Below are 24,092 nucleotides of genomic sequence, written 5' to 3'. Positions count from 1 at the left end.
CCGTCGCAATTTAGGATCGCTCAGTGATGATACTATACCTAAATAATCAGTGGAGTCTCAGCTTTAATAGGCTATATTGTATGTGCAGCTACGATAAGTAATAAGGGTATCTTTATCTTGAATTGTGTGCCGCAGTGCGTTAGAATTTTTTCGCTCAGGGGTCATTTAGACGCTTCTTATGAGACTTGTGTTTTGTTTTGGTAAAAATGGTTCATATCTTCAGTTAGCTGAGATTCTTCCCGTTAATCTGGTGCTACACATTAATAGTTTCATAAATGTTAAGAAGCCCTGAGACATTATCTCGAAAACAAAACGGTGGGAGGGGTCCAATGGGGGGACCGCCGTGCTTAAGAGGTTAAAACTTGAGTTCTTTACATTTTCAACTGAAAACTCTAAACGATGTGTAATAACTTCGCCCACATGTTGTGGAAGTGTTCGCTCACTGTAACAAACACACAGATAATGATCATACAGCTCTGTGTTCCCCTCAGCTCCACAGAGCCTTCAGACTCTTATGACTCAATATTTGTTTTTTTATGGCTCATTTACTGTGTGATTCAGCCGTAACCCCATCCAGCTGTTTTCTGTTAAATCCTCTGAACGCAACATGCTCAACTCGCTGGTGAAGGAGGTGGAGCATTTCAATCAGGAGAGACTTCATTTTGTTTAAAGAACATTTATTGACACATGCCAAATTATAAATGTTAAGTCTTTGGCGATTAGACCCCGATCCTGAAACCGTATATCTAAAGGGGGAAATGCAGCCGTGAGCATATGTGACCTGCTCTATCGAAATCAGTCGCATTGACCTGAAGACACATTTTGAGTTGTATACATTGTTGGAAAGAGGAGATTCCTAGCTTTCTAATGATATCAGGATTGTTGTTGTTGTCCAAGTATTAAGCAAAATATGTCACATTATATAATGACTGTCACCGAGTCATCATGTTGAGAAAAAGATCTGATTGATTATTAGCAAATGATCAAAGTAGTTGTGTGTGTGTGTGTGTTGTGTGTGTGTGTGTGTGTGTGTGTGTGTGTGTGTGTGTGTGTGTGTGTGTGTGTGTGTGTGTGTGTGTTGTGTGTTGTGTGTGCTGTGTGTGTGTGTGTGTGTGTGTGTGTGTGTGTGTGTGTGTGTGTGTGATGTGTGTTGTGTGTGGTGTGTGTGTGTGTGTGTGTGTGTGTGTGTGTGTGGTGTGTGTGTTGTGTGGTGTGTGGTGGTGTGTGTGTGTGGTGTTGTGTGTGTGTGTGTGTGTGTGTGTGTGTGTGTGTGTGTGTGTGTGTGTGTGTGTTGTGTGTGTGAAAAACACTCACGAGAAACACCGGCTGTTGTTATGCCTGCTGTGGACGTTAAGTTACTCCGTTCTCCGCTTGTAATTATGCCGTTTACAAGCTTCAACGTTATTTGAAATCAGATGAAAAACAAACTGTAACGGACCCTGCTGTGTTATCTATGATTACTATACGCCTTACATTCATAATTTCAGCGGGAGGGAGGGGAGCTGCGCTGTGGAAGAGCAAGATTGCGAAGTGAGAGTGAGATGGTGTCATCTTCCCCGTTACAAGCTTCAAATCAAACAAAACACTCGAACCCCGAAAAACTATTTTTTTACGCAAATCCACGTTTATTTTGAAATTAGCCGTTGCGACTTCCGACTGATTTCGATAGAGCGGGTCACATATAGGGAACCCCCCCCCCAGCATCTAGACACTGGTGATGATGCTGAAGATCTGGATTTGATGAGGAGCTGGGATGAAGAAGGGATGTGATGAGGTCTTTGGATTAGCTCTCCTGGCACTGGATGTGATGAAAGGAGGTGGATGGGGAGGAGGTGGATCTGGAGGAGGTGGATGGGGAGGAGGTGGTCGGCAGCATGAACACCTGAAATCACAGCTGACTGCAGGAGAGAGGAGAACCATTTTAAAGTGTGGCTGCAGCACGGTGATTGGCTGCTGGAGATTGAGGTGAAATGTAATGGGTTAAAAAGAAAGCCTGTGATGAGCTGATTATAAGCAGCTGCAGAGTGAATGTATACTAGGGCTGCACGATTTGGGGAAATAATCTAATTGCGATTTTTCTGACAGATATTGTGATTCGATTTGCGATATTTGTTTTTAAGCGACCCAATTGAAGTTTATTGTAAAATGCGGCCATATCTCCGGCTAGGAAGGTCGTATCAACGTGCTCCCGTCTCTAGCACCCCCGCAGCCCGAGCTACGAGTGAAAGAACTAAACTTACATGAAACTTCCGTTGGGTTGCTTTAAAGTCAAGCTTCAGTTAAAGATTCACCCTGTAATAGATGTAGAACATGTGATGGAGCATTACTAACCTGACTCAGATGGTTTGTTTCACCAAAGCATCTAGGAAAGCTCCATTGGAAGCCATTTGGAAAAGGGCAGGCACTTTCAAAAATACTTGGCAGGTGATTGGATCAATCTGTCTATCACCTTCTATCATGGGCCACTTCTGATTGGTTAACAATGGCTGGTACATGTGGAGCACAGCACTTCTGATTGGTGTGGATGACTGACAAAAAAATAAATATCGATTTGATAATTGCATCATTTCAAAAATCGATTAATCGTTCAGCCCTAATGTATACCAGTCTTCCTGAAAGAACTTGCGCTGAGCTTCATGTAGCTTGAAGAGAGTCATTTGATCTGGATATGGTGGGTCTGAAAAGAGGTTGAAGTGACTTTATTTATATAGCACTTTTCAAATGAAATTAAATAAACGTTTATTTAGATAAGCCCAATATCGCAAAACACATTTGTCTCAGTGGGCTTTACAGAGCAACACACATGAAGGACAGTGCTAAAAGATATAATAAAGGAAATAAATAGGAGGAAATATACAATAAACTCATGAAATATAATACCATAAAATGTAAAACAAACAGTTATCCGAAATCAGGTCTTACTGTTATGCTTTAATTAAAGGGAAGTCTTCAGCATACTCTTAAATGTTTGTACACTGTCTGAATACTTATAAAAACAGGAAGTCTGATTATAGCTCAATTATTACTAAATGCGTTTTTATCCCACAATGAAGCGAACATGCTTTGCATTTTTTACATAAATAATGCAGTTTTATAACATAATGTCTTTACATACTGTGTATACATAAATAATGTGTGTGTGTGTGTGTGTGTGTGTGTTGCAGGGCGTTCCTACAGCGTGTTCTCCCAGCGGATGTTGAATCAGTGTCTGGAGTCTCTGGTGCAGAAGATCCAGAGCGGAGTGGTGATCAACTTTGAGAAGACGGGGCCGGACCCTCCGCCTTTAGAGGGTGAGAAACCCCTCCGTGTGATTTCATGACATTTTATCCCTGACTCTATTTCCGCTGCTCGTGGATGTCACTGTTAAAACCCCCACTTTCATACAGTATTTTACACACTCACACTCACACTCACACTCACAGTGAGAGCAGAGCACACCAAAGCTTCAGTGTGCAGCAGTCAGTGGGGCTGAATGCAGAACATGACACAGCTCCATTGTCACTGACAGTCCACAGTTGATTACTGCTTTTTACACACACAGTTCTAAACATGTATTAACGGTATGAATAGAAATAACACAAGTAAAACTCTGATAAGGTACATTCACCTTTTCAGAGTTTAACTTGTGTTATTTTTGTTAATTCTGTTCATACTGTTAATACATGTTTATTTTATGCTTAATATCCCTGTGTATATTCTCATGTGTACTACTTGTGTTCCTTTCTTCTGGGTTTCTGTTGCTGCTATAAGGTCCATCATTAACTTATACATTATAAAATCATTCTGGTGTGTGTGTGTGTGTGTGTGTGTGTGTGTGTGTGTGTGTGTGTGTGTGTGTGTGTGTGTGTGTGTGTGTGTGTGTGTGTGTGTGTGTGTGTGTGTGTGTGTGTGTGTGTGTGTGTGTGTGTGTGTGTGTGTGTGTGTGTGTGTGTGTGTGTGTGTGTGTGTGTGTGTGTGTGTGTGTGTGTGTGTGTGTGTGTGTGTGTGTGTGTGTGTGTGTGTGTGTGTGTGTGTGTGTGTGTGTGTGTGTGTGTGTGTGTGTGTGTGTGTGTGTGTGTGTGTGTGTGTGTCTTTAAAGACATCATCAAAACTACTGACTTACATTTTTATTAACAAGAGTATATAATATAAGTATGAGTTTTCTAAAGTCACTAAATGTATTGCAAAAAATGCCCAGATCACATGTGTGTTTGTTTATAGGTACATTTTGACTAGTTTTTATCCAATAACAAAAAGTATTCATTTTTGTGTGTGTTTGTGTAGACGCTCCGGTGGAGGCGATATCGAAGTCCGGTCTGCAGCCTTGGCACTGTTGCCACAAGCTGATCTACGTACGACCCAATCCAAAAACCGGGGTCCCCATCGGTCACTGGCCCATCCCCGAGGCCTTCTGGCCGGACCAGAACTCCCCCACGCTGGTAAGAAACCTCCCTGACCCAAATAATATGGATTAAAAAGAATGTTATCAGTTTGACGATATTATTTTTTTCATTAAAGGGGACCTATCATGCAAAATGCACTTTTGTACGTCTTTTATACATGAATATGTGTCCCCGGTGTTCCAGGGAACTCACCAAGTGTCAGAAAACACAACCCTCTCTATTTTCCTCCATACCCAAATCTCTAAAAAAGGGGTTGCAACAGATTTGATAAAAACTGATCCAGATTTGAACACCGTCCTGACGTCAGGACAGTGGCGCTACGGCTATTGGGCCAACTCCACCAATCAGGAGGAGACAACCACGGCATTGCCGTTCGAAAGCGCTGGAGACGCTGTAGTACATATGCCAGGCCTGTAGATGGTGCTGTTCTCACAGAATCAGCCCTTGCTAAAACAGATCTAAAAAATGTCAAATTGAGCAAAATGAGGCATGGCTAAAATGCATGATCTGTTTGGTATTTTGAAGAAAAAAAAAGTATAAATATGCCTTATATAGGTATGGTCCTACACTATATTATTCAAATATAGCATGATAGGTCCACTTCAAGTTGGATAATCTATGGCTCCAGATCTTCAGCTAGGTTAGATACTGGTTGTGTGGTGTTTTCTTTTCTGTAAGACACTTGTGAAGGGAATCAACAAAGCATAGCAATAAATAATAAAAAGGAAGGTTTGACCATGCATCTTTGACATTTTGATCTTCCAGCCCCCCCGCTCTGCGCACCCTCACGTCCGTTTCTCCTGCCTGGACTCGGAGCCCATGGTGATCGATAAGGTGCCGTTCGACAAATACGAGCTGGAGCCGTCGCCTCTCACTCAGTTCATCCTGGAGAGGAAGTCCCCGCACACCTGCTGGCAGGTAAACACCAGCACAAACACTCCACAACATAATAATGCTTCTGGGAAACAACTGAAACATTAAAGTTGAGATCCATAAACCTTTGGAACGGGTCCTGCTGTTATCAGAATCAGAATTCCTTTATTTGTCCCGGGAAATGTACATTATTACAACAGCAGAAGTATAGTGCAGATGAAGTGAAGAGAATAGACTTGCATATTAAAAAAATAACCAAGTATGCACATGTTAAGGCATGGTGCCGAAGTCCATAGGGACTTGGCTTGGCAACTGGAAGGTCACCAGTTCACGTCCCGGAAAGACCAAGTGCTACCAAGGTGTCCCTGAGCAAGGCACCGGTCCCTACACTGCTCCCCGGGCGCCGTACATAATGGCAGCCCACTGCTCCTAACACTAGGATGGGTCAAATGCAGAGAAACCGTTTCGTTACATAGTACCTGTACTACGTAATGACAATAAGTTGAATCTTCAATCTTCTTATTATTAATAAAAAAACAATAAGTAAAAAAGCAAATAGCAAATTAAGAGAAAACATTAAACGTGAATTGCACGAGGGTATATTGCACATGAAGCAGGGACCAGAAAGTAGAGCATTTCAATAACAAACAATGTTTCCACACATTTCAGTGATTTTCTCTTGTGTATTCTAGGTGTTTGTGTGTAACAGTGCCAAGTACAGTGACCTGGGCCAACCCTGCGGATACTTGAAGGCCAGCACGGCTCTGAACTGTGTCAACCTGTTTGTGATGCCCTATAATTACCCCGTGCTGCTGCCACTGCTGGGTAAGACCGACGGATCCACGTCACAATTTGTTTCCTTCCATCATTTACACTGTCGCTGTCAACACTTGCTGATAATACCCCATTGTGATCGTAACATCTATGAGGAAGTAAAGTAGCACCATTTGCTTTTTGTGTCATGCATTCCTCCGCTCCTCTAAATAAACATGGTCATATGTGCTGCTATATAAAGCAGGTGGGGTTTCATGAGGCACTTATCCATAGTCCATGTTTTACCTAAAGCAGAAGGTGGTCAGCATACCCCTAGTTTGAAAAGGAATTACAATATCTTTTAATGCTATATTTAGAATGTTTTCACCGCTTTACCATGCAGTGAAACGCCTATATAATACTGTCTATGTTTCCAATTAGGAAAGGAGATATTTCGTTATGTTTTTGCCATCATTGGTTAAAATGTTTTATTTTATTTCTCTCTCGGTTTTTGAGAGCCCTCCCCAGATTATCACTGTTAGCTCTGTTCTAAATTACAACACCGTTAGATACTACTCGCCAACACAGCACCCAAAAAGCATCACGCGGCCTCTTTAAGCACCTTTTTCAATTCATTGTTATTTGGGGCAGGATTCGGAGATATAGAGCAGTGTTCATTTTGGCAGCTATTTTTGATTTAGTCTTTAGACGAAAATGGTTATTAGTTTTAGTCACATTTTAGTCCTTTTTATCCTTCAAAATGTTTTCTCTCTTTAAACTAATTCAGTTAGGCAAATACAGGAATCTGAAATTGGAATCAATGTGACAGCATCAAGTGTTGAAATTCGTAAAGCAACATTTCCCTCTTAACACTTTACTTGTGTAATATCTAGGGATGGGTATCGCTAAGGTTTTTAACGGTACTACTACTACTCTTAAAAATGTGTGTGCACGCCGCTGCAGCGTGTCTGTTAGGCCCCGCCCTCCGCACACAGAGAGAAAGAAGCCCCGCCCCCCGCACACAGAGAGAGAGAGAGAGAGGCCCCGCCCCCCGCACACAGAGAGAGAGAGAGTGATGCCCCGCCCCCCACACACAGAGAGAAAGTGAGGCCCCGCCCCCGCACAGAGAGAGAGAGAGAGAGAGTGATGCCCCGCCCCCCGCACACAGAGAGAGAGATGGAGATCGCTCTTCTGGAGTGAAGAGAGCGGAAATAATGATATTGCAAGTTAGAAACGTAAGATCCCAACATCCCCACACTCGACGCCTTCAAAAGGGCCCTCAAGTCCCATCTGTTTGCCAAGGCTTTCGGCCCCTAATCGATCTGTTGTTTTGTCTGTCTGACGTTTTGTTATGTTTGTTTTTGCCCTATTACTTGTAAAGCGACCTTGGGTCCCTTGAAAGGCGCTATATAAATGCAAGCTATTATTATTATTATTATTATTATTATTATTAAGATGCATTTTGACAGACAAGACGGACACTTGGGGGAAAATCCCCTGCATTTTGATTGTCCGATAGACATTTAAACTAAATATACATTTCGTCATAGTTTTTATTATCAAGAATCTATTTTTAGCTCGTCATCGTCTCGTCTTAGTCATGTAAAAAAAAGGTCGTTGACGAACATTTTTCGTCATAGTTTTCGTTGATGAAATGAACACTGATATAGAGTAATGTGAAGTCACTCTCTTGTACAATGTGTAGCCTCGTCTAAAGTACTTTTTCGGGATAAAATCATTTTCATGTCTTGGATTTCTTTCTTGCAGATGACTTGATCAAAGTGCACAAGTTCAAGCCGACCATCAAATGGCGACAGTCCTTCGAGAACTACCTGAAGACCATGCCTCCATATTACATCGGGGTCAGTGGACTTCAGCTCCTCGTTCTCCAGCTCTTTAAGATTTATTTTAATATTGAATTGATGCTAAAAGCTGCTGAACTGGTCTCATGGCTGTTATTCTCTCTCCACAGTCCCTGAGGAAAGCCCTGAGGATTATGGGAGCTCCGAACCTTCTGGCCGACAACATGGAGTACGGCCTGAGCTACAGCGTGGTCTCCTACCTGAAGAAGCTCAGCCAGCAGGTGAGGAGTCAGGATGTTGTGTCTCGCTACCTTTGGGCACATCAAGTCAGTCTGTGTCTGTTATCCTGTTTTACATTTTAGTTTAACATAAACTGTCCTGCTGGCATAATTACTCAGCAGTGCACCAGAATGAAAAGCTTCAAATAGTCAGGGAATGCATTATTTACTCCTATTTAAATATGTTTTTATGAAATACAGGTCCTTTTTTAACTATTCAGTTTTTAACTTGACAATAACACATTTTTGAGGCAAATAGTCGAGTAACAAGTCAGATTATTATTTTTGGTTACATATTTTTACAACATATATATAGAGAGTTTTCAATTGGAGCTTAAAGGGGACCTATCATGCAAAATGCACTTTTTGATGTCTTTTATACATAAATATGTGTCCCCGGTGTGTCAGGGAACTCACGCAGCGTCAGAAAATAAAACCCTGTCTCTTTTCCTCCGTACCCAAATCTCTAAAAACGGGGCTACAACAGAGCTGATCCAGATTTGCGTCCGATATGACGTAATATAGGAAATGTAGGCTGTCTTTACACCCACGGCCCTATCAGAAACATTGCTATCAGAAACAATGCCTGACTGTTTTGGACGTAATTTGGTCTGTGTTTACATTAGCATCGCTAACACTCAGAGCTAACCTGTACTGGAGAGCATGTGTGTGAAGAAGCAGGAAATAAAAAGGAACTCACCTTGTGGTATAACCGGCGAGAGAGAAAGCCTTTGAGCTCCATACTGTTTCAGAAATAATCCTTGATAATCCATGATATGGCGTTTCATCACGGCAGTATTTAGTTTAGACAGTAGCTGCCGGGTCCCCCATGAGCTCAGCCCCCTCCTGTTTTATTTATCAATTATCTTTTTTTTTTTTAAAGCTTTATACCCCAAATCAGCACTTTTGAAACAGGAAGTGAAATAGAGGGATATGAGGCATGGCTAGAATGGGTGATCTGTTTGGTATTTTGAGCAAAACACTTCATAGACATGTTTTTTTATATATTTTTATATATCTGAGACCTATGCTATTGCCTAAGAATAGCATGATAGGTGCACTTTAAGTTTGTTACTTGTATGCCTAGTTGTATAGTAATTATTATGATAATTAAATAACCTTTAATTCATATTAAAAAGCTGTCACAGCAGCATGTAAACAAGGCATTGCACATTAAATATAAATTGGATGGTAAAATGGTAAAAGATATTGACAGTGAAGGATGTATATGTATAGAGTATCTCTATACACTATTGACATCACTGTCACTATGATTGCATTATGTTCAAAAATCGAGAAATGTATCAAATTATAGATAACATTATACACTTGATCAACTTTTGGTATGGGTACCAAAGATTCTATATCGTCTCTATATCCAAAAGGATACCCAACCCTAGTGTGCCATGTTTTATTTAGTTTATTCAATAATTAGGACACTGCGTTCAAAATGCACCCAGTCATATAACTCATTTTCTCACACTTCCAGTCGAAAATCGAGTACGACCGGCTGATTGCGCTGATCGGTAAGAAGCAGCCTCCGGAGGCCGGCATGAAGGTGCGCTGGCGGGGGGGCGGCGGCGTGTCTCAGGCCCAGCGCAGGGACTTCATCCAGCAGCTGCAGAGCCTCTCTGGGGAGGGGCCGCCGATGCCCCTGGAGCTCAACAGAAAAGAGTTCCAGGGCTTCGAGCTGGCGCTGCTCAACAAGGTAAAGTTTAAGTTATTTTAATGGTCACCTATTATGCAAAATCCTCTTCTTCATGTCTCTTCTACATCAACATGTGTCCCCTCTGTGGAAAGAGATTCTGAAAGTTTCAGGAAAAAAGATTCTCTCTCTTTTTGTCCTGATCCATTTCTATAAAAACCTGTCTGAAAATGAGCTGATCAGATTTTGGCCACTTTATGATGTCATAACGATGTTTTGGCTTGTGTAACCATTAGCCAATCACCAACCAAGGTAACCCCCCCCCCCCCCCCCTTCTCACCTGAATCTCCTCCTAGAGCACCATTGTGTTCTTTTTAACCAAATCTCTCTCAGAGGGGCGTGGGGAGGGGCTCCTTATTTTCATCTAAAGTAACAGACAGAGAATCAACACTTTTGAAACAGAGGGGATTATGGGTAATGCTGCAATGATCTGTTTGGTGTTTGGAGCCAAACACTTCAGAGACATGTTCTGTATATATCTGAGACCTTTAATATATTGATGAAGAACAGTATAATAGAGGACCTTTAAAGAATGTTTCTACTGCAAATAAAGCCTTTTTTTCTGAGGAAACAATGTTGTTCTCCTCAGGGTTTGAAGCCGCAGAGCTTCAGGAACCCGTACGACATCCCGCGCAGCCACCTGCTGGACCAGCTGAGCCGCATGAGGAGGAACCTGCTGAACACCACCGTGTGCACGCTCCGAGGGCACGACTCAGGTTAGTCACTCTCATTCTCACACTCACTGAACCGATGTGTCATTATACTGCTCCAGTACTCTTTGTTACCACACCCAAATCTGATGTCAGCAAGAAAAGTTCAACATCTCACTGAATGTCAAGAAAGGACATTTTCAGCTAGTGTCAAATTACTCTTTAAGGCGAGACACTACACGCAAAAACATTTTTAATGCAGTGGTTGAGTTTTAATGAGTTTGAGCTAGTTTGATTCCACATAATGTCAGACAAGTGAATAGAAAACATCCAAAATGCACTGTTTAGGTGTTAATTATACTACATTTTGCAGAGCATTTTGTGAAAATAATCTAATAAAACGTGTCCTAATGCAAGTCATCAACTGGAAAAGTTTCATGTTGAATTGTTTTGGGTAAAATATTGTTATATATTACTTGTTGTTTCTCCCCTCAAAAGCAAAAAGTCTACATTTCTCTCTTTCTCTTTGTGAATGTCCAGACCAGCTCCACAGCGTGCCGATCGCCCAGATGGGAAACTACCAGGACTTCCTGAAAGCCGCTCCTCAGCCGCTCCGAGACGCAGACCCCGAGCAGCCCAAGCGCCAGCACACCTTCGGAAACCCCTTCAAACTGGACAAGAAGGTAAAACATCAGCACTAAAATATAGTTCAACTCAGATCTTCAAAGTCAACTTGATTGTCAATCTTCCAGTTTGTGTGTACAGAAACATGTACTTCTCACACAAGTACATGTTTACATCCAACTGCACCTTATATTCTACCTCACACCGTTTTTATAGAACACATCATTATTTCTAGTTTTGTAATTATCAACTGCACTGATAAATACAATAACTTACTTATTGACTTGTTTACATTTTGTACTGCCTTGACCGTATTGTTCTCGTATTGTTTTGTAAGCGTACTGTTCAATGTATCATAGGTCCAATTTATAGTCACTTAATATATGAAAAGTTTTAGCTTGTATTGTCAGAATGATACTCATACTGTCTGTTATGTGTGATCACACCATCGGGAATGCTTGGAATTTCGCTGTACTCTGTGTCGTGACACTAAAGGAATCTAATCTAAGTAACGGAACAAATTATAATTTGAGGAACATGTAAACTGACCCCTCACCCCCTCCCCCCCCCCCTCTCAGGGCATGATGATCGACGAGGCGGATGAGTTCGTGACGGGCCCTCAGAACAAAGGGAAGCGACCCGGAGACAGCAGCAACATGACGGGCGGCGGGCCGAAGAGGCGGCGCTGCATGTCTCCTCTGCTGCGCCTCGGCAGAGCCTACACCCCCCCCGTAACACCGCCTGCCAGCCCCCGACCAACAGGTAGGATTGATTAAAGCATTTTCAACTAACACAGAACACCAGCCTACACAACAAGGCAAGATGATTTATTTGTAGATGACGTTGCAGCAGCAAGGCAAATCTAAATGTTTCATATCGCGGTATAAAGAATCTGTAAATGATACAGTATCACTAATGTCTTTTAAGGTTTCCAGAAAAGTGGTTGTATGTGTATTGTGCAAAAAATGAAAATGGTGATGGATTCTTAAAACAGGCACTTTTCAAACAAACTTGTCGTTTTCAGCAAAAGTCTCTCATCATCCCACCTCAATGAATGTTTTGTGCTAAACACATGTTATATTCTCCGACCCTGCAGACGTGGACATGAGTGACGGAGCTTCTGAACCGGAACTGATCATCAACCACCTGAATCAGAACCACTACAGCTCAGACGAGAGCTCGGACTCGGAGGCGGACCTTCCCTCGGGGCCCGCCGGCCTCCAGGAGAACCACACGCCGGCCTCAGAGGAACAAGAGGAGCACGAGGAACACGAGGAGAACGAGGAGCACGAGGAGAACGAGGAGAACGAGGAGATCCAGGAGCTCCAGCACGGGGATGAGGAGGAGAACGGAGAGCCCGGGGAAGGGGATCTGGTGCTGGACGAAGAGGACGGAGCGGAGCTGGTGATGATGGACGACGACCAGCCGCCGCGATACCTGTCGCCCACCGCTCTGAAGAAGCACATTCACATCGAGACCACCAAGGTCAACAACGAGCTGAGGACGCTCATCTACAAGGAGATCAGGAAACCCGGCAGACGTACGTAGACGAGCTAAATCTGTGGAGGGGTGCTCAAATAAAAGGAACAGTTTATTGTCTTATTGGGGATGATTGTTCTCATACATTGTGACACATATGTGAATAAAGACAATAAACGCTAAAGCACCTTAGATTTGTTCAATAAATGATATCCTTCAGGACTCCGGGAAAACACTGCAATAATTAAGAGACGATTCTAATGTTTTCTCTTTCCTTTGCAGACTACGATAAGATCTTCCTCCTCCTGAAGCAGATCCAGGGAACTCTGGACACCCGGCTCATCTTCCTCCAAAACATCATCAAAGAGGCAGCCAGGTAGACTTTGAACCTCCTCAGACTCGCTGTTACACTTATGGCGCATTTCCACTGCAGGGCCTCGCACGGCTTAGTACGGTATAGTTAGGCCTTGGTAGGCCAGGCTCACTTTATGCTGCGTTTCCATTACAGTTTAGTAGCTGGGGCAGTAACTATAGTAACGCAGTGTAGGCGGAGCCGTGATGTCATCTTCAATGCGAACCACAAAACCAACACAGCCGTTAGCTGTTAGCACTCAGAGCTCACAGCTCCTCATATCTGTTCAGAAACTCGACAAAAGTTAAACAAGCACAAACCACAGACTGTCTGTGTCATGGTGAATACAGTCGCTGCTTTATTTATGTCTGTAGGCCGTTGTTGTGAGTGTGGACGGTCGGAGCATATACTGCGTTAGCTTAGCCAATCTCCATTTAGAAAACACGCATTTTAAAAGGTTTTTCGCCTGCCGTCTGTCTGCAGACTTGTCAAAGCATTAATTCATGGTTTTTACTAACCGGTATCAGTATGTTGTTACTTCGGCATCATTTTGAAACGTGTATTACAATTAAATCACGGTCAAATATGTTCATCTTGTTGTAGTTGTAGCCCCCTTGCCAGCGATTCTCTCTCTAGTTTAGCAAACTCAGCCCGGTTGTTGGCCCGGAAAGAACCATGATTTTGGAGAGCCAGAAAACTGAAAAAGTACCCGCTAGCTGGAACTAGCGCGGCACGCTTAAACCGTGCTCCGCGCTGTAGTGGAAATGCGCCATTAGAGACTTGTGCTTCAACTGTAGATCCTAAATCTCTCTATTCTAGTTCTGTATCCTTGTTTGTTTATTTCACTTTAATTTCTTCACTCTGAAAATTAGATTAAATAATAAAAAACAAACTCAAAGTATCAATTTCTCTCTGAATTGTCAAATAGACTGACCTGTGAATAATCTTAATTGCTTCAGAATTCAGAGATTAACATTTTATTTGTAACCCAGGGTCTTCGCGGGGTCTTCAAAAGTATTACAAGTTGATAAATCAAATTAGCGAAAATTAAGGCTATTAAAAAGTATTAAACGGCATTTTCCAAGGTATTACATTTTGTAGTCTGCGTCCAAATGGTTGGAAGATAAGGAGGAAGGACAATCCATACTGTATATAGTAAATGTGAGGTAAAGTGTGTCGCCAAGGTAACCGGTTAAAACTCCAAGTGGCGATGAGGTCTTAAAATGTATGGAAAGGGTCTTTAAAAAAGGTCTTAAAAGGTATTACATCTGACTTCAGGATTCCTGCATATACCCTATAACCGTTTGTTCCTCACTTCAGGTTCAAGAAGCGCGTTCTCATCGAGCAGCTGGAGAACTTCCTGGAAGAGATCCACACCAGATCCATGAACATGAACCATGTGGACACACTCTGAGACCGACTCATTCCCAAAACTGAACTCTCTGATGATGAACTCTCTGATGATGAACTCTCTGATGATGAACCCTCCACTTCCCCAACGGAGACGAGACAAGACGAGGCATCCAGCTCCGGTCGCGTACGTTTGCACAGTTTGACCCAAAGTCAGTGTTGACCCTGGAGGATGCATTGAACATTTTTCTGGGGGAATGAGGAAGCATTTTATCGCTACAGGTGAAGTGTTGGTCTACTCAAGTGAGGTTTCCGGCCTGCAGAACATTTGAGGATGTTGTCTGATCTCTGAACCCATCCTGAGTCAGCCCATTTTAGATGTTCCTCATTTTTAAAAAGAGCGGAGGAGATGGATTAAACGAGGGCAGTGCAGGACTTTTCTGCAGAAGAGCAGATGTTGACTTTTATTTATGATGATGTGATTGTGTAGGAAGGGTTCAGGTTGTGTGTCGGTAACTCAGGGTCAAACGGGATCCGGCGGAGATGCTCATAAAAACATTCATTTGCTAATTTTTCCTCTTCTTGTTAGGACGGTTGGTTTGTGGGAGGGATGAGTCTTGTTGTTCTGTTTGTTTGAAAATGAACTTTCTACACTCCACTAACTGAAGCACTCCAATGCGATGCTCTTATAGCAGTATGACTCGACTCAAGTAATGAATTTGTCAACTACTTACCAGACTGACAATTGATATTATTGAGCAGTAACTTAAGGAATTGTGTCTGGAAACTTAAAAAAAAAAGTGTTTTTTGCAATACAGGTTTTATGAGATCAACACAAAGTTAAAATCACTTTCAATGATCCGACATCATTGGTTACAAATGTTGAAATACAGGGACAAAAAGCTCAGGAACTAACACTAACGCACCCTAATCAGCAATAACATTGGAGCTAGTTTCCCCCCCTCTCCATTTTTATCTTAATTTAAAACCTGAAACTGTTTCCTGAGTGTTGATGAAGCGAGGTCTCGGATGCCAGCTTTTCCCAACGTGCTGGTCGCTGCCAAATAACTTAACCCCCCCCACCCCCACCCCCACCCCCACCCGCCATGAATCTCAAATCAACTTCTTGGCACTTAACCGTGAATGCACTTGTGTACATTTGAGAATGTTTATTTATGGTAATTTAAAATGAATTTAGAAGTTTTTCGAGAATTCTTTGTCCAATTTTCTCAAATATACACAAATAATCTGTATTAAGAGCTCAAGGGTTGATTTCCTGATTCTGAGGGCAGCCCTCTTCTGTTCCCTCCCTCCTCGGACAGGGACCAAATCTGCCATACTTGTCTTTGTTTGTGAAGCGGCCGCTACCAAAAGAGTATTTTGAATACACTGTAAAGATGTAAATAACCCTAGAGTACTATTTAAAGAGAATGTTCAGTGGAAAATGGCCTTTTTGTAAGTATTTCCATGAATAAAGTTTCTATTTTACACTGTGAAGGGCCATGTAAATAAAGTGTTCTGTAAATATGCGACTCTGTGTTTTTGTTTCCACGTTTGTCACCAGAAAAAAAGCCTTTTTTTAAATTCACAATAACCAGGGTGTCCGCGGGGTCTTAAAAAGTATTAAAAGTTGATAAATCTATTTAGCGAAAATAAAGGCTATTAAAAAGTATTAAAGGGCATTTTCCAAGGTATTACATTTTGTAGCTTGTTTTCAATAAGTATATAAATTGTCCAAAGAGGTTGTATTCTACAGTCTGCCTGAATGTAATCATTGCGTAGGTGTGTAGTGTGATTCTGTGTAGTTTATTTATGGCATCCCGTTGGATTTGACGTCATCTGAACAGGACATCGCGCGCTCACTGCTTGATAGCGCGCGAATGTCCGTTTACGCCGGTTGTTAAACAACATCGTTATGGGGAAATGCAAGTCTGCGTCCAAATGGTTGGAAGATAAGGAGGAAGGACAATCAATACTGTATATAGTAAATGTGAGGTAAAGTGTGTCGCCAATGTAACCGGTTAGAACTCCAAGTGGCGATGAGGTCTTAAAATGTATGGAAAGGGTCTTAAAAGGTATTACATTTGACTTCAGGATTCCTGCATATACCCTGATGACGGAAGAAAGGACCAAAACACCCTCGGCGTAAAAACATGTATTAAAATTTTATTTACAGACATGTACAAAAATATTATCCCTCTTCCTGAAGTGTCCGTGGCGTGGACCCTCCCGTTGGTCCACAAATAAATACCAGTAGTGAAATGGGGGGTGTGTGTGAGATTCTTAGGGTGTTTGGTCCGCTGGGTTCATCACTCGGCCCATAAACAAGATGGATCCTGAAACAGAAAACAACGGTTTGCATTTATTCACTTTAAAGAATCTTCGTCTTCCTAAAAGACACTTTGTGAAGAATATTTGTGATTGTAAAAGAGGCCCTACTATGCTTTTGGGGGGTTTCCCTTTTGTGTAATGAGTTGTTTTTTTGTGCATGTAAATGGTCTGCAAAGGCTAAAATCCCAAAGTTCCCTTCAGAGGGAGTTTCTCTCCCACAGAGAGGGAGTAGTAAGCACACAACTGGATAAATGAAACTTGGATCATACTGAATGAGACGTGTCATTTCACAGATTTTTTTAATAAACCCAGCCACCATTTACTTTTCATAAGTTCATTAAGACTTTTCTGTGTTTTGATTCCTCATTTAGCATGAAGGCATGCGAGAAAAGCAATGTGTTCTTCAAGAATTTAAAGTAACTTCAAGTAAATAATTCATATAAAAAGTAGTTGATGTAATTTGTAATAGTTTTAAGTGTAAAGTACTCCTTTGTGGTTTTTCTTTGAAAGAAAATCAGACCGTATAAATGATTGCACATTGTTGCATTCAGTCCCTGTGGCAGTGTAGTTTTTGATTTAACAACTAGGGGGCGCCAGATCTGAAATATTCAAATCCTATACGTGGGGCCTTTAGAGTTAAAACATGCAAAACGTTCTGTGTTATTTTAAGTAGCGAACTGCAGAGGGAAACAGTTTGATGTATTTACAAAATGTAATCCATACCTGTGTTGACTTGTCGAATCAGAAATAGGAACGGCCGGTCCGCTTTGAAGACAGGAGCACGGGATCTCTTGAGAAGCACCATAGCTGCAAGGAGAAGAAATGAAAATAACGCACCATCCCATAACCTAATCTGTTAAAAAAGGTATGGTTACAGGCCAGTAGAATCGTGTTAAGACGACATTTGTCTCATTATTTTGCAGGGAATTTCTCACCTGTAGCTGCAGCTGCCTTCGTCCCGTCTTCTGTGACTTCTATCCTCACTTCATGGAAAGCATCAGAAACATAAAGACTTTCCTCCGCTGCAGGAAGAAAAAAAAGCTGTCAGTATTTCCTGTGTGACCCGAGTACATTTTGAGGTATTTGGTATATTTTGCTGCTAATACGAGTCATTTACTAGGAGGGTTTTTTCATGCCGTACTTTTCCTTTGAGTACATGAGTTGATGTACTGACCTGATATTTCAGAGAAGTCCGCTGCTGTTGGGTTGAAGGCGTCGCTGATGCCCATGGCGGGAAGAACCGACCTCAGGTTGAACTTGTTCTGCATCCTGAACCTGTGAACACCAGACAGAAACATGTTAATACATCTGAAATTATGAAGGGAGAAGTATAACCATCCTTTACTTAAAGTGGACCTATCATGCTATATTTGAATAATATAGTGTAGGACCATACCTATATAAGGCATATTTATACTTTTTTTTTTTCAAAATACCAAACAGATCATGCATTTTAGCCATGCCTCATTTCGCTCAATTTGACATTTTTTAGATCTGTTTTTGCAAGGGCTGATTCTGTGAGAACAGCACCACCTAGAGGCCTGGCATATGTACTACAGCGTCTCCAGCGCTTTCGAACGGCAATGGCCGTGGCTGTCTCCTCCTGATTGGTGGAATTGGCCCAATAGCCGTAGCGCCACTGTCCTGATGTCAGGACAGTGTTCAAATCTGGATCAGTTTTTATCAGATCCGTTGCAGCCCCTTTTTTAGAGATTTGGGTATGGAGGAAAATAGAGAGGGTTGTGTTTTCTGACACTTGGTGAGTTCCCTGGAACACCGGGGACACATATTCATGTATAAAAGACGTACAAAAGTGCATTTTGCATGATAGGTCCCCTTTAATTAAAAGTACTTATATCACACTCAAAAAAATATATTTTACAAGTAGAATTCCTGCATTGGAAATGTTACTCAAGAAAACTAAGTGTGTATCGTCAGTAAAATGTACCTAAATGTACCCAATGCAGAACAATCTAAAATAAATAATAAACAAGACCAAAAAAAAATCTATAAAATGACCATATTTATAAATGTCATTTAACTTTTTGTATTGGCTTACCACACTGTTGGTAAAATACTTAATTGAATTGTAGCCTAGATAAGATAAGATGAGATGAGAAGTACTTTATTGATCCCAATTTGGGAAATGTTTGTGTTGCAGCAGCATAAAAAGACATGGCATTGTACAATAAAAATTAGAAGACAATAAATAAACAAGAAAGTAGAAAATATACATGTTGAATTTACAAATTAACAATAACAAGATATAAAGCAAGGTATTATATATACATAAGTATGTGACAGATCGAAGATAGATTGAGTGTGTATCAGGGTGCATGATCCGAACCTGGGGAGGAAGACGTCCATCTTGGTTCTGCGCAGGCCAGTTTCCCATGATGCCAGCTGCCGGGCGGTGAGCTGCGACTCGATGCAGGACAGCGGGGTCTTCCTCTCGCTCGGCAGCGCCACCTGCAGGCTGAGCGAGCGGCCCAGGTACGGCAGCTCCAGCACGGTGTAGCGGTGATCTGAGGCCGTCCTGAACTGACCTGAGGAGGGGGGTGGGGGGGACACACACCTTCAGATTTATCACTCTCTACCTAATAAATCGCCCAAAATCCAAAGATATGACAAATACAATGATATAAAATGAGAACGATATCTATAATACACATCTATTTACTGGGAATTCACTTTAAAGGTCCCCTATTATACTGTTTTACATCAATATATTATAGGTCTCAGATATATACAAAACATGTCTCTGAAGTGTTTGGCTCCAAACACCAAACAGATCATTGCAGCATCCCATAATCCCCTCTGTTTCAGCCCTGTTTCAAAAGTGCTGATTCTCTGTCTGTTACTTTAGATGAAAATAAGGAGCCCCTCCCCACGCCCCTCTGAGAGATATTTGTTTAAAAAGAACACAATGGTGCTCTAGGAGGAGATTCAGGTGATAAGGTAAAGCCAATATAAATCATAAAGTGGCCAAAATCTGATCCGCTCATTTTCAGACAGGTTTTTATATAAATGGATCAGGACAAAGAGAGAGAGAATCTTTTTTCCTGAAACTTTCAGAGTCTCTTTACACAGAGGGGACACATGTTGACACAGAGGGGACACATGTTGATGTAGAAGAGACATGAAGAAGAGGATTTTGCACAATAGGTGACCTTTAAGATAACAGTTGTGTTGATGTTGAATGACAGAAAAAAAAAGGAAATATTTCCTCTCTTTTAATGGATTGATTCTTACCGAAGCTGACCTCTGTGGCCTGGTACATCATGGGCACTTTGATGGCGCTGCCGTCAGGGAGGGTGAAGGGCAGGTTCTGAGTGTTGGTGAACAGAAACTGTTTCTGCCAGACGCCCCTGAACGCCACGGTGTTCACGAGGGCCATCTGCAGCCGGTGACCCCACCACAGAGCCTCCGCCTGGGCCTCGCCGGACCCCGACAGCTCCCCGCTGCTGCTGCCCGACTGGAGGGGCTCGTCTGGAGGGAGCAACGGAAGAACAACCTTAATGTGAAGGTTTGTAGCTTTCAATGCATCTCTAAGAAGCTAGAAGTCCCCTGATTGTTGGATAAGGCTTTGGGGGTAACTGATTACAAGTAACATGATTATGAAATCAAGATACGCAAAACAAGTGACTGTATTGCCTTACATTGACATTAAAAAAGATGTAATCAGATTACTGTTACATTTCTGAAAATCAGGGATTACAATCTTATTGGAAACAAAAAAAACAGCATATTTTGTTTCTGTCCCCTTCCCCACATGTTTCTCATAGTGTCATAAAATGATTATAAGAAGAAGCTGAACAAAAACGTTGTTTATGGTATGTGTATCTGCCTTTAACACACTTCCCTGTAATGTGACAGTTTTGTGAATTAGGCAGAAAAAACTTCAAGTTAACAGCCAAATGCAAAGTAAAAGAAAAAGTAGTTTATGCAGGACTTGAGTATTTCTACACTGCAGTATGAATACTTTTACTATGAAGCTGGAGACCGGATAATAATCCTTTGTGGATTCACTCCAAGCAAACATTTGATATTACACATGCTAATTCCTTTCATTTTTAATACAAAGATATAAATATAGATGTTACTCTAACAGTTTTTATGAAGCTAGTTTCTTACCGTGGTTGTTCCCCGCTCTCTCCTGCTGCCTGGGGTTGGGCTGGCTGAAGTTGGCCCTCACCACGCTGGTGTTAGCCCACACAGCTGCATGTTTAGTGAACTCAGAGAGGAGCTGGACGCCGCTCTGTACGAACAGCGTGCAGGTCTGCTGCAGCCAGATCCCCTGGCTGTTGTTCCTCATGTCGCTGTGCGAATGCAACAGGAAGTTTTGAACAGTGGCATCTGCAGGAAGAGAAGAGAACAGGTCAGACGTGGGGTTTCACTACAAGCTGTAGGACATTCATGAGAAGGGTTCAGGTTCATATCAGTATGTAGTGTCTCTACTGGGACATGTCTCCATGCTTTAATGTTCAAAAAGCTCTTTATTTTTCTGTGCTGCAGCGCCTCTTTTCACCCTCTGTCTGAAACCAGAGCCCAGTCTGCTCTGATTGGTTAGCTGGCCGACTCTGTTGGGTTTGGTCAACCGCTGAGAGATGTCCCGCCGATTAGCCTATCGTACAATGTGTTGGAGCGCTAGCCAATAGAAGTGAGAGTGTTACCTAGTGATGTCACTATGTTACGGAAGTAAACAAAGCAGTCCAAAGGAGGCGTTTCTTTCTACAGGGCTACTTCTCTATATTAAAAGCTTTCTGCACAATAATGGCTCTTGTGCAACAGAGCTGCAAACCACTCAAGTACTGCAAACTCTTAAGAAGTCTTTGTATCCAGCAATCATCTGCTTTGATCAATTGATCATTTAAAGAAATATAATTCACACCACTTCAGAAAATAACTCCAAAACGGATTTTCTGCAACTGAATTCGCAGCATTTCACTGCAGGATTATGCAAAAACTAATTATGATGCTCATCATCATCCCTGGATATGTGACATGCATCATCACATCATGAAGGTAAAACAAACAGCAGCTCCAACTCTCATTTTGTTAGTAATTAAACGCGCTGACCTCTCGACCCCGGGCCGAGCTGCAGGAGTAGTTTAATGAGATTAGAGTTGGTGTGGAGGCAGGTATTATGGCTCCAGTCACCACTGTGCTCTGAGGCAGCAGCAGCACCGCTCCACACCTCCTGGTACCAACAGCACTGAGGTCCACTAACAACCTCACTGCTCCCACTAACTCCACCTTCATCTGCATATACAAAATCTGGGATGCTCCGTGTTGGGAAAATACTGAATGTACTCTTCTAATATGAGAGTAACATGATAACAAAGGTATCCCAACTGTAGCTGTGTACATGACAGGATGTATGATTACCTAGAAGAGCATCAGGACTGTTTTAGGCATATGATAGCTATGTGATTAACATGATGATTCAGCCTCTATGGAGATAGACATATGACAAGCATGATCATTTCTGACGTGGAGCTAATCTGAAGTAAACATTGAATACTGCTTTCTATTCCTCCATCTTGTGACTGTGTAACTCCCTCTCTTGGATATCAGCATGTGAAGGACACTGTTCAGGAACTAGTTGATGCTCTGTATGTGATGACTACTTCCATTCTGGAGAGGATCAGAAATACATGGATCCTGATATTGAAGCTCTAGCCGGTGACGAGTGATATTTTTCTAACACTCCTTACCCTTCACACTGTATCCGAGGGCCCCCTCCAGCTGAGCCAGGGTGTTTCCCCGGGCCCCGAGCTGCAGCAGCCCCAGAGACAGGGACACGCTCACTGGAGACACGATGAGGTTGGAGATGTTCTCCGTCTCGGTGAGCGTCTGGTAGAGGCTGACGGAGAAGCGGTTGTGCAGCTCTCCCATGCCGTCCTGAAGGCTGCTGCTGCACCGGCTCCTCTCCACCAACCAGAAGCAAATGACGAGGGAAGCCAGCAGCGGGCGACACATGTCCTCAGAGCTGCAGGAGGGAAGGGGGAGGGGGGGGGGGGAGAGTCCACGGGCTGCAACAAGGGGCCGAAAAACGTAATCCTGTAGGACAAAAAGAAGGCCAATAAGTACTGAGGTCAGGGAGGTCAAGCAGCAGGCAAATACCAACTCTCAGTATAGTGTGATGATATTGTGGTATCACTTTACAAAAGAATGCTTGTTTAATGGAATGCATTACAATTCAACACAATGTATTGCATCACTATTATGAGAGACTTTGACTGAGGTTAACATTTCTTCACTTCTGATGTCATTTTTAACCTTGTTTTATACGAATCTTGCTCTTACTTAAGTAAATGATCTAAATACTTCTTACTGAGCTGCATAAGTAATAGGAAATATAATAATCAGTAGCCTACTAATCATTGATAGATTAAAGAAAGGGCCTACAGGGGGCCCAAATTGCCAAGGGCCCACTGCACATCAACTGCAAAATATCCCCAGAACTAGGTAGTCAGGTCGACTAGCGACTCAAAACTACCAAACATAATGCAAAATGACCACAAAGAGACACAACATTACCAAACAAGACTCAAAATGACCATAAAGATGCACAATATTACCAAAAAGGACCCTAAAATGAGCAGAGAACCAAAAAACAACAGCAAAAGCATGCAATTGAGCACAAAAATATACAGAATAAAAGCCTCAAAATGACCACACAATGGCATAAAACAGCATAAAAAGAGACAAAGTGATCAAGATTACCCCAAATAGACACAGCATTATCACAAGTAGACTATCCTAAACCCTAAAGGACTCAAAAATGACCACAGAGAAACAAAACATTACCAAAAATAGGCTCAAAATAGCCAATAAAATATCAAAAAACACTTTATGGCAGCTCTTATGGATAGAAGGGGTAGTCTCCCATTACATTAGGTCCACCTTAGGTTAATTTAATGCACAATTGAGAGATCATTGTTCCTCCTCAGAAGAAATAGAATCGTGATGATTTCCCGTTGGTGTCTCAGCTAAGTCAAAACACAGACAGGTGCGGTTCCTACCTGCGCACAGGTGAGTAATATCCGGGTAACTCCAGCTGTTCTCATGCAGCCTCAGCAGGTGTGTCCTGTGTTTCCCCGGCTGTCAGTCCCTGTCCCCGGTCAGTGTTCAGTGAAACGGTCGTCAGTGGTCCCAGGCTCTCCGTCTCTCTGCTGGTCCCCTCTCTGTGAGGCTGTAGTCATAAGACCGTGTTTAAAGGGGAACCGTGTTTGCGGTCTCCGTCGGCGATGTCCGTACCACTCGTCCTGGTTCCTGCTCCCCGGGGCTATAAGGAGCCAGGCGGAGGGAGGCAGGTCACTGAGCAGCAAATCCCAACCGGGCAGAGGGAGGAAGGACAAAACTCCCACTCAGGCGCACATAGCACAGCACGCATGAGTGGAAGTTTCTGATATTTTAATTATAGCGTGGAAACTGTTCATTCCAGATAGGAGCAGATTCCCGCCAATAATAAAGTCAGGTGTGTGGAGTTCATCAAGATATCTGTGTT

At 42.4% G+C, this 24,092-nt stretch overlaps 2 protein-coding genes across 2 annotated transcripts in view; one reads left to right on the top strand and one right to left on the bottom strand.

Moving 5' to 3' along the window:
* Positions 1-15,337, top strand: part of ints6 (integrator complex subunit 6) — a 37,015-nt gene extending 21,678 nt beyond the window's left edge. Inside the window, exons 6-18 of the mRNA XM_034146502.1 lie at positions 3,165-3,290; positions 4,264-4,418; positions 5,148-5,300; positions 5,948-6,080; positions 7,776-7,870; positions 7,981-8,091; positions 9,578-9,796; positions 10,383-10,509; positions 10,984-11,126; positions 11,646-11,829; positions 12,164-12,607; positions 12,829-12,922; positions 14,219-15,337. Coding sequence (XP_034002393.1) covers positions 3,165-3,290; positions 4,264-4,418; positions 5,148-5,300; positions 5,948-6,080; positions 7,776-7,870; positions 7,981-8,091; positions 9,578-9,796; positions 10,383-10,509; positions 10,984-11,126; positions 11,646-11,829; positions 12,164-12,607; positions 12,829-12,922; positions 14,219-14,312 — 2,078 coding nt within the window. The 3' untranslated portion in view covers positions 14,313-15,337. The remainder of the gene's footprint in view (positions 1-3,164; positions 3,291-4,263; positions 4,419-5,147; positions 5,301-5,947; positions 6,081-7,775; positions 7,871-7,980; positions 8,092-9,577; positions 9,797-10,382; positions 10,510-10,983; positions 11,127-11,645; positions 11,830-12,163; positions 12,608-12,828; positions 12,923-14,218) is intronic.
* A 1,066-nt stretch (positions 15,338-16,403) lies between these two features.
* On the bottom strand, positions 16,404-23,854 carry serpine3 (serpin peptidase inhibitor, clade E (nexin, plasminogen activator inhibitor type 1), member 3). The gene is made up of 9 exons (XM_034146515.1): positions 23,608-23,854; positions 22,297-22,642; positions 20,714-20,935; positions 19,832-20,068; positions 18,927-19,125; positions 17,754-17,854; positions 17,515-17,601; positions 17,303-17,386; positions 16,404-16,584 (listed from the first exon to the last, which is right to left on the bottom strand). Exons 1-9 carry the CDS (start codon positions 23,650-23,652, stop codon positions 16,532-16,534), a joined length of 1,374 nt encoding a protein of 457 aa, XP_034002406.1. The 5' UTR covers positions 23,653-23,854; the 3' UTR covers positions 16,404-16,531.
* Between the last annotated feature and the right edge of the window lie 238 nt (positions 23,855-24,092).

Source organism: Trematomus bernacchii, unplaced genomic scaffold (genome assembly GCF_902827165.1).
Source record: "Trematomus bernacchii unplaced genomic scaffold, fTreBer1.1, whole genome shotgun sequence".
Lineage (NCBI taxonomy): Eukaryota > Metazoa > Chordata > Actinopteri > Perciformes > Nototheniidae > Trematomus > Trematomus bernacchii.
This window is presented reverse-complemented; position numbering and strand designations above follow the sequence as displayed.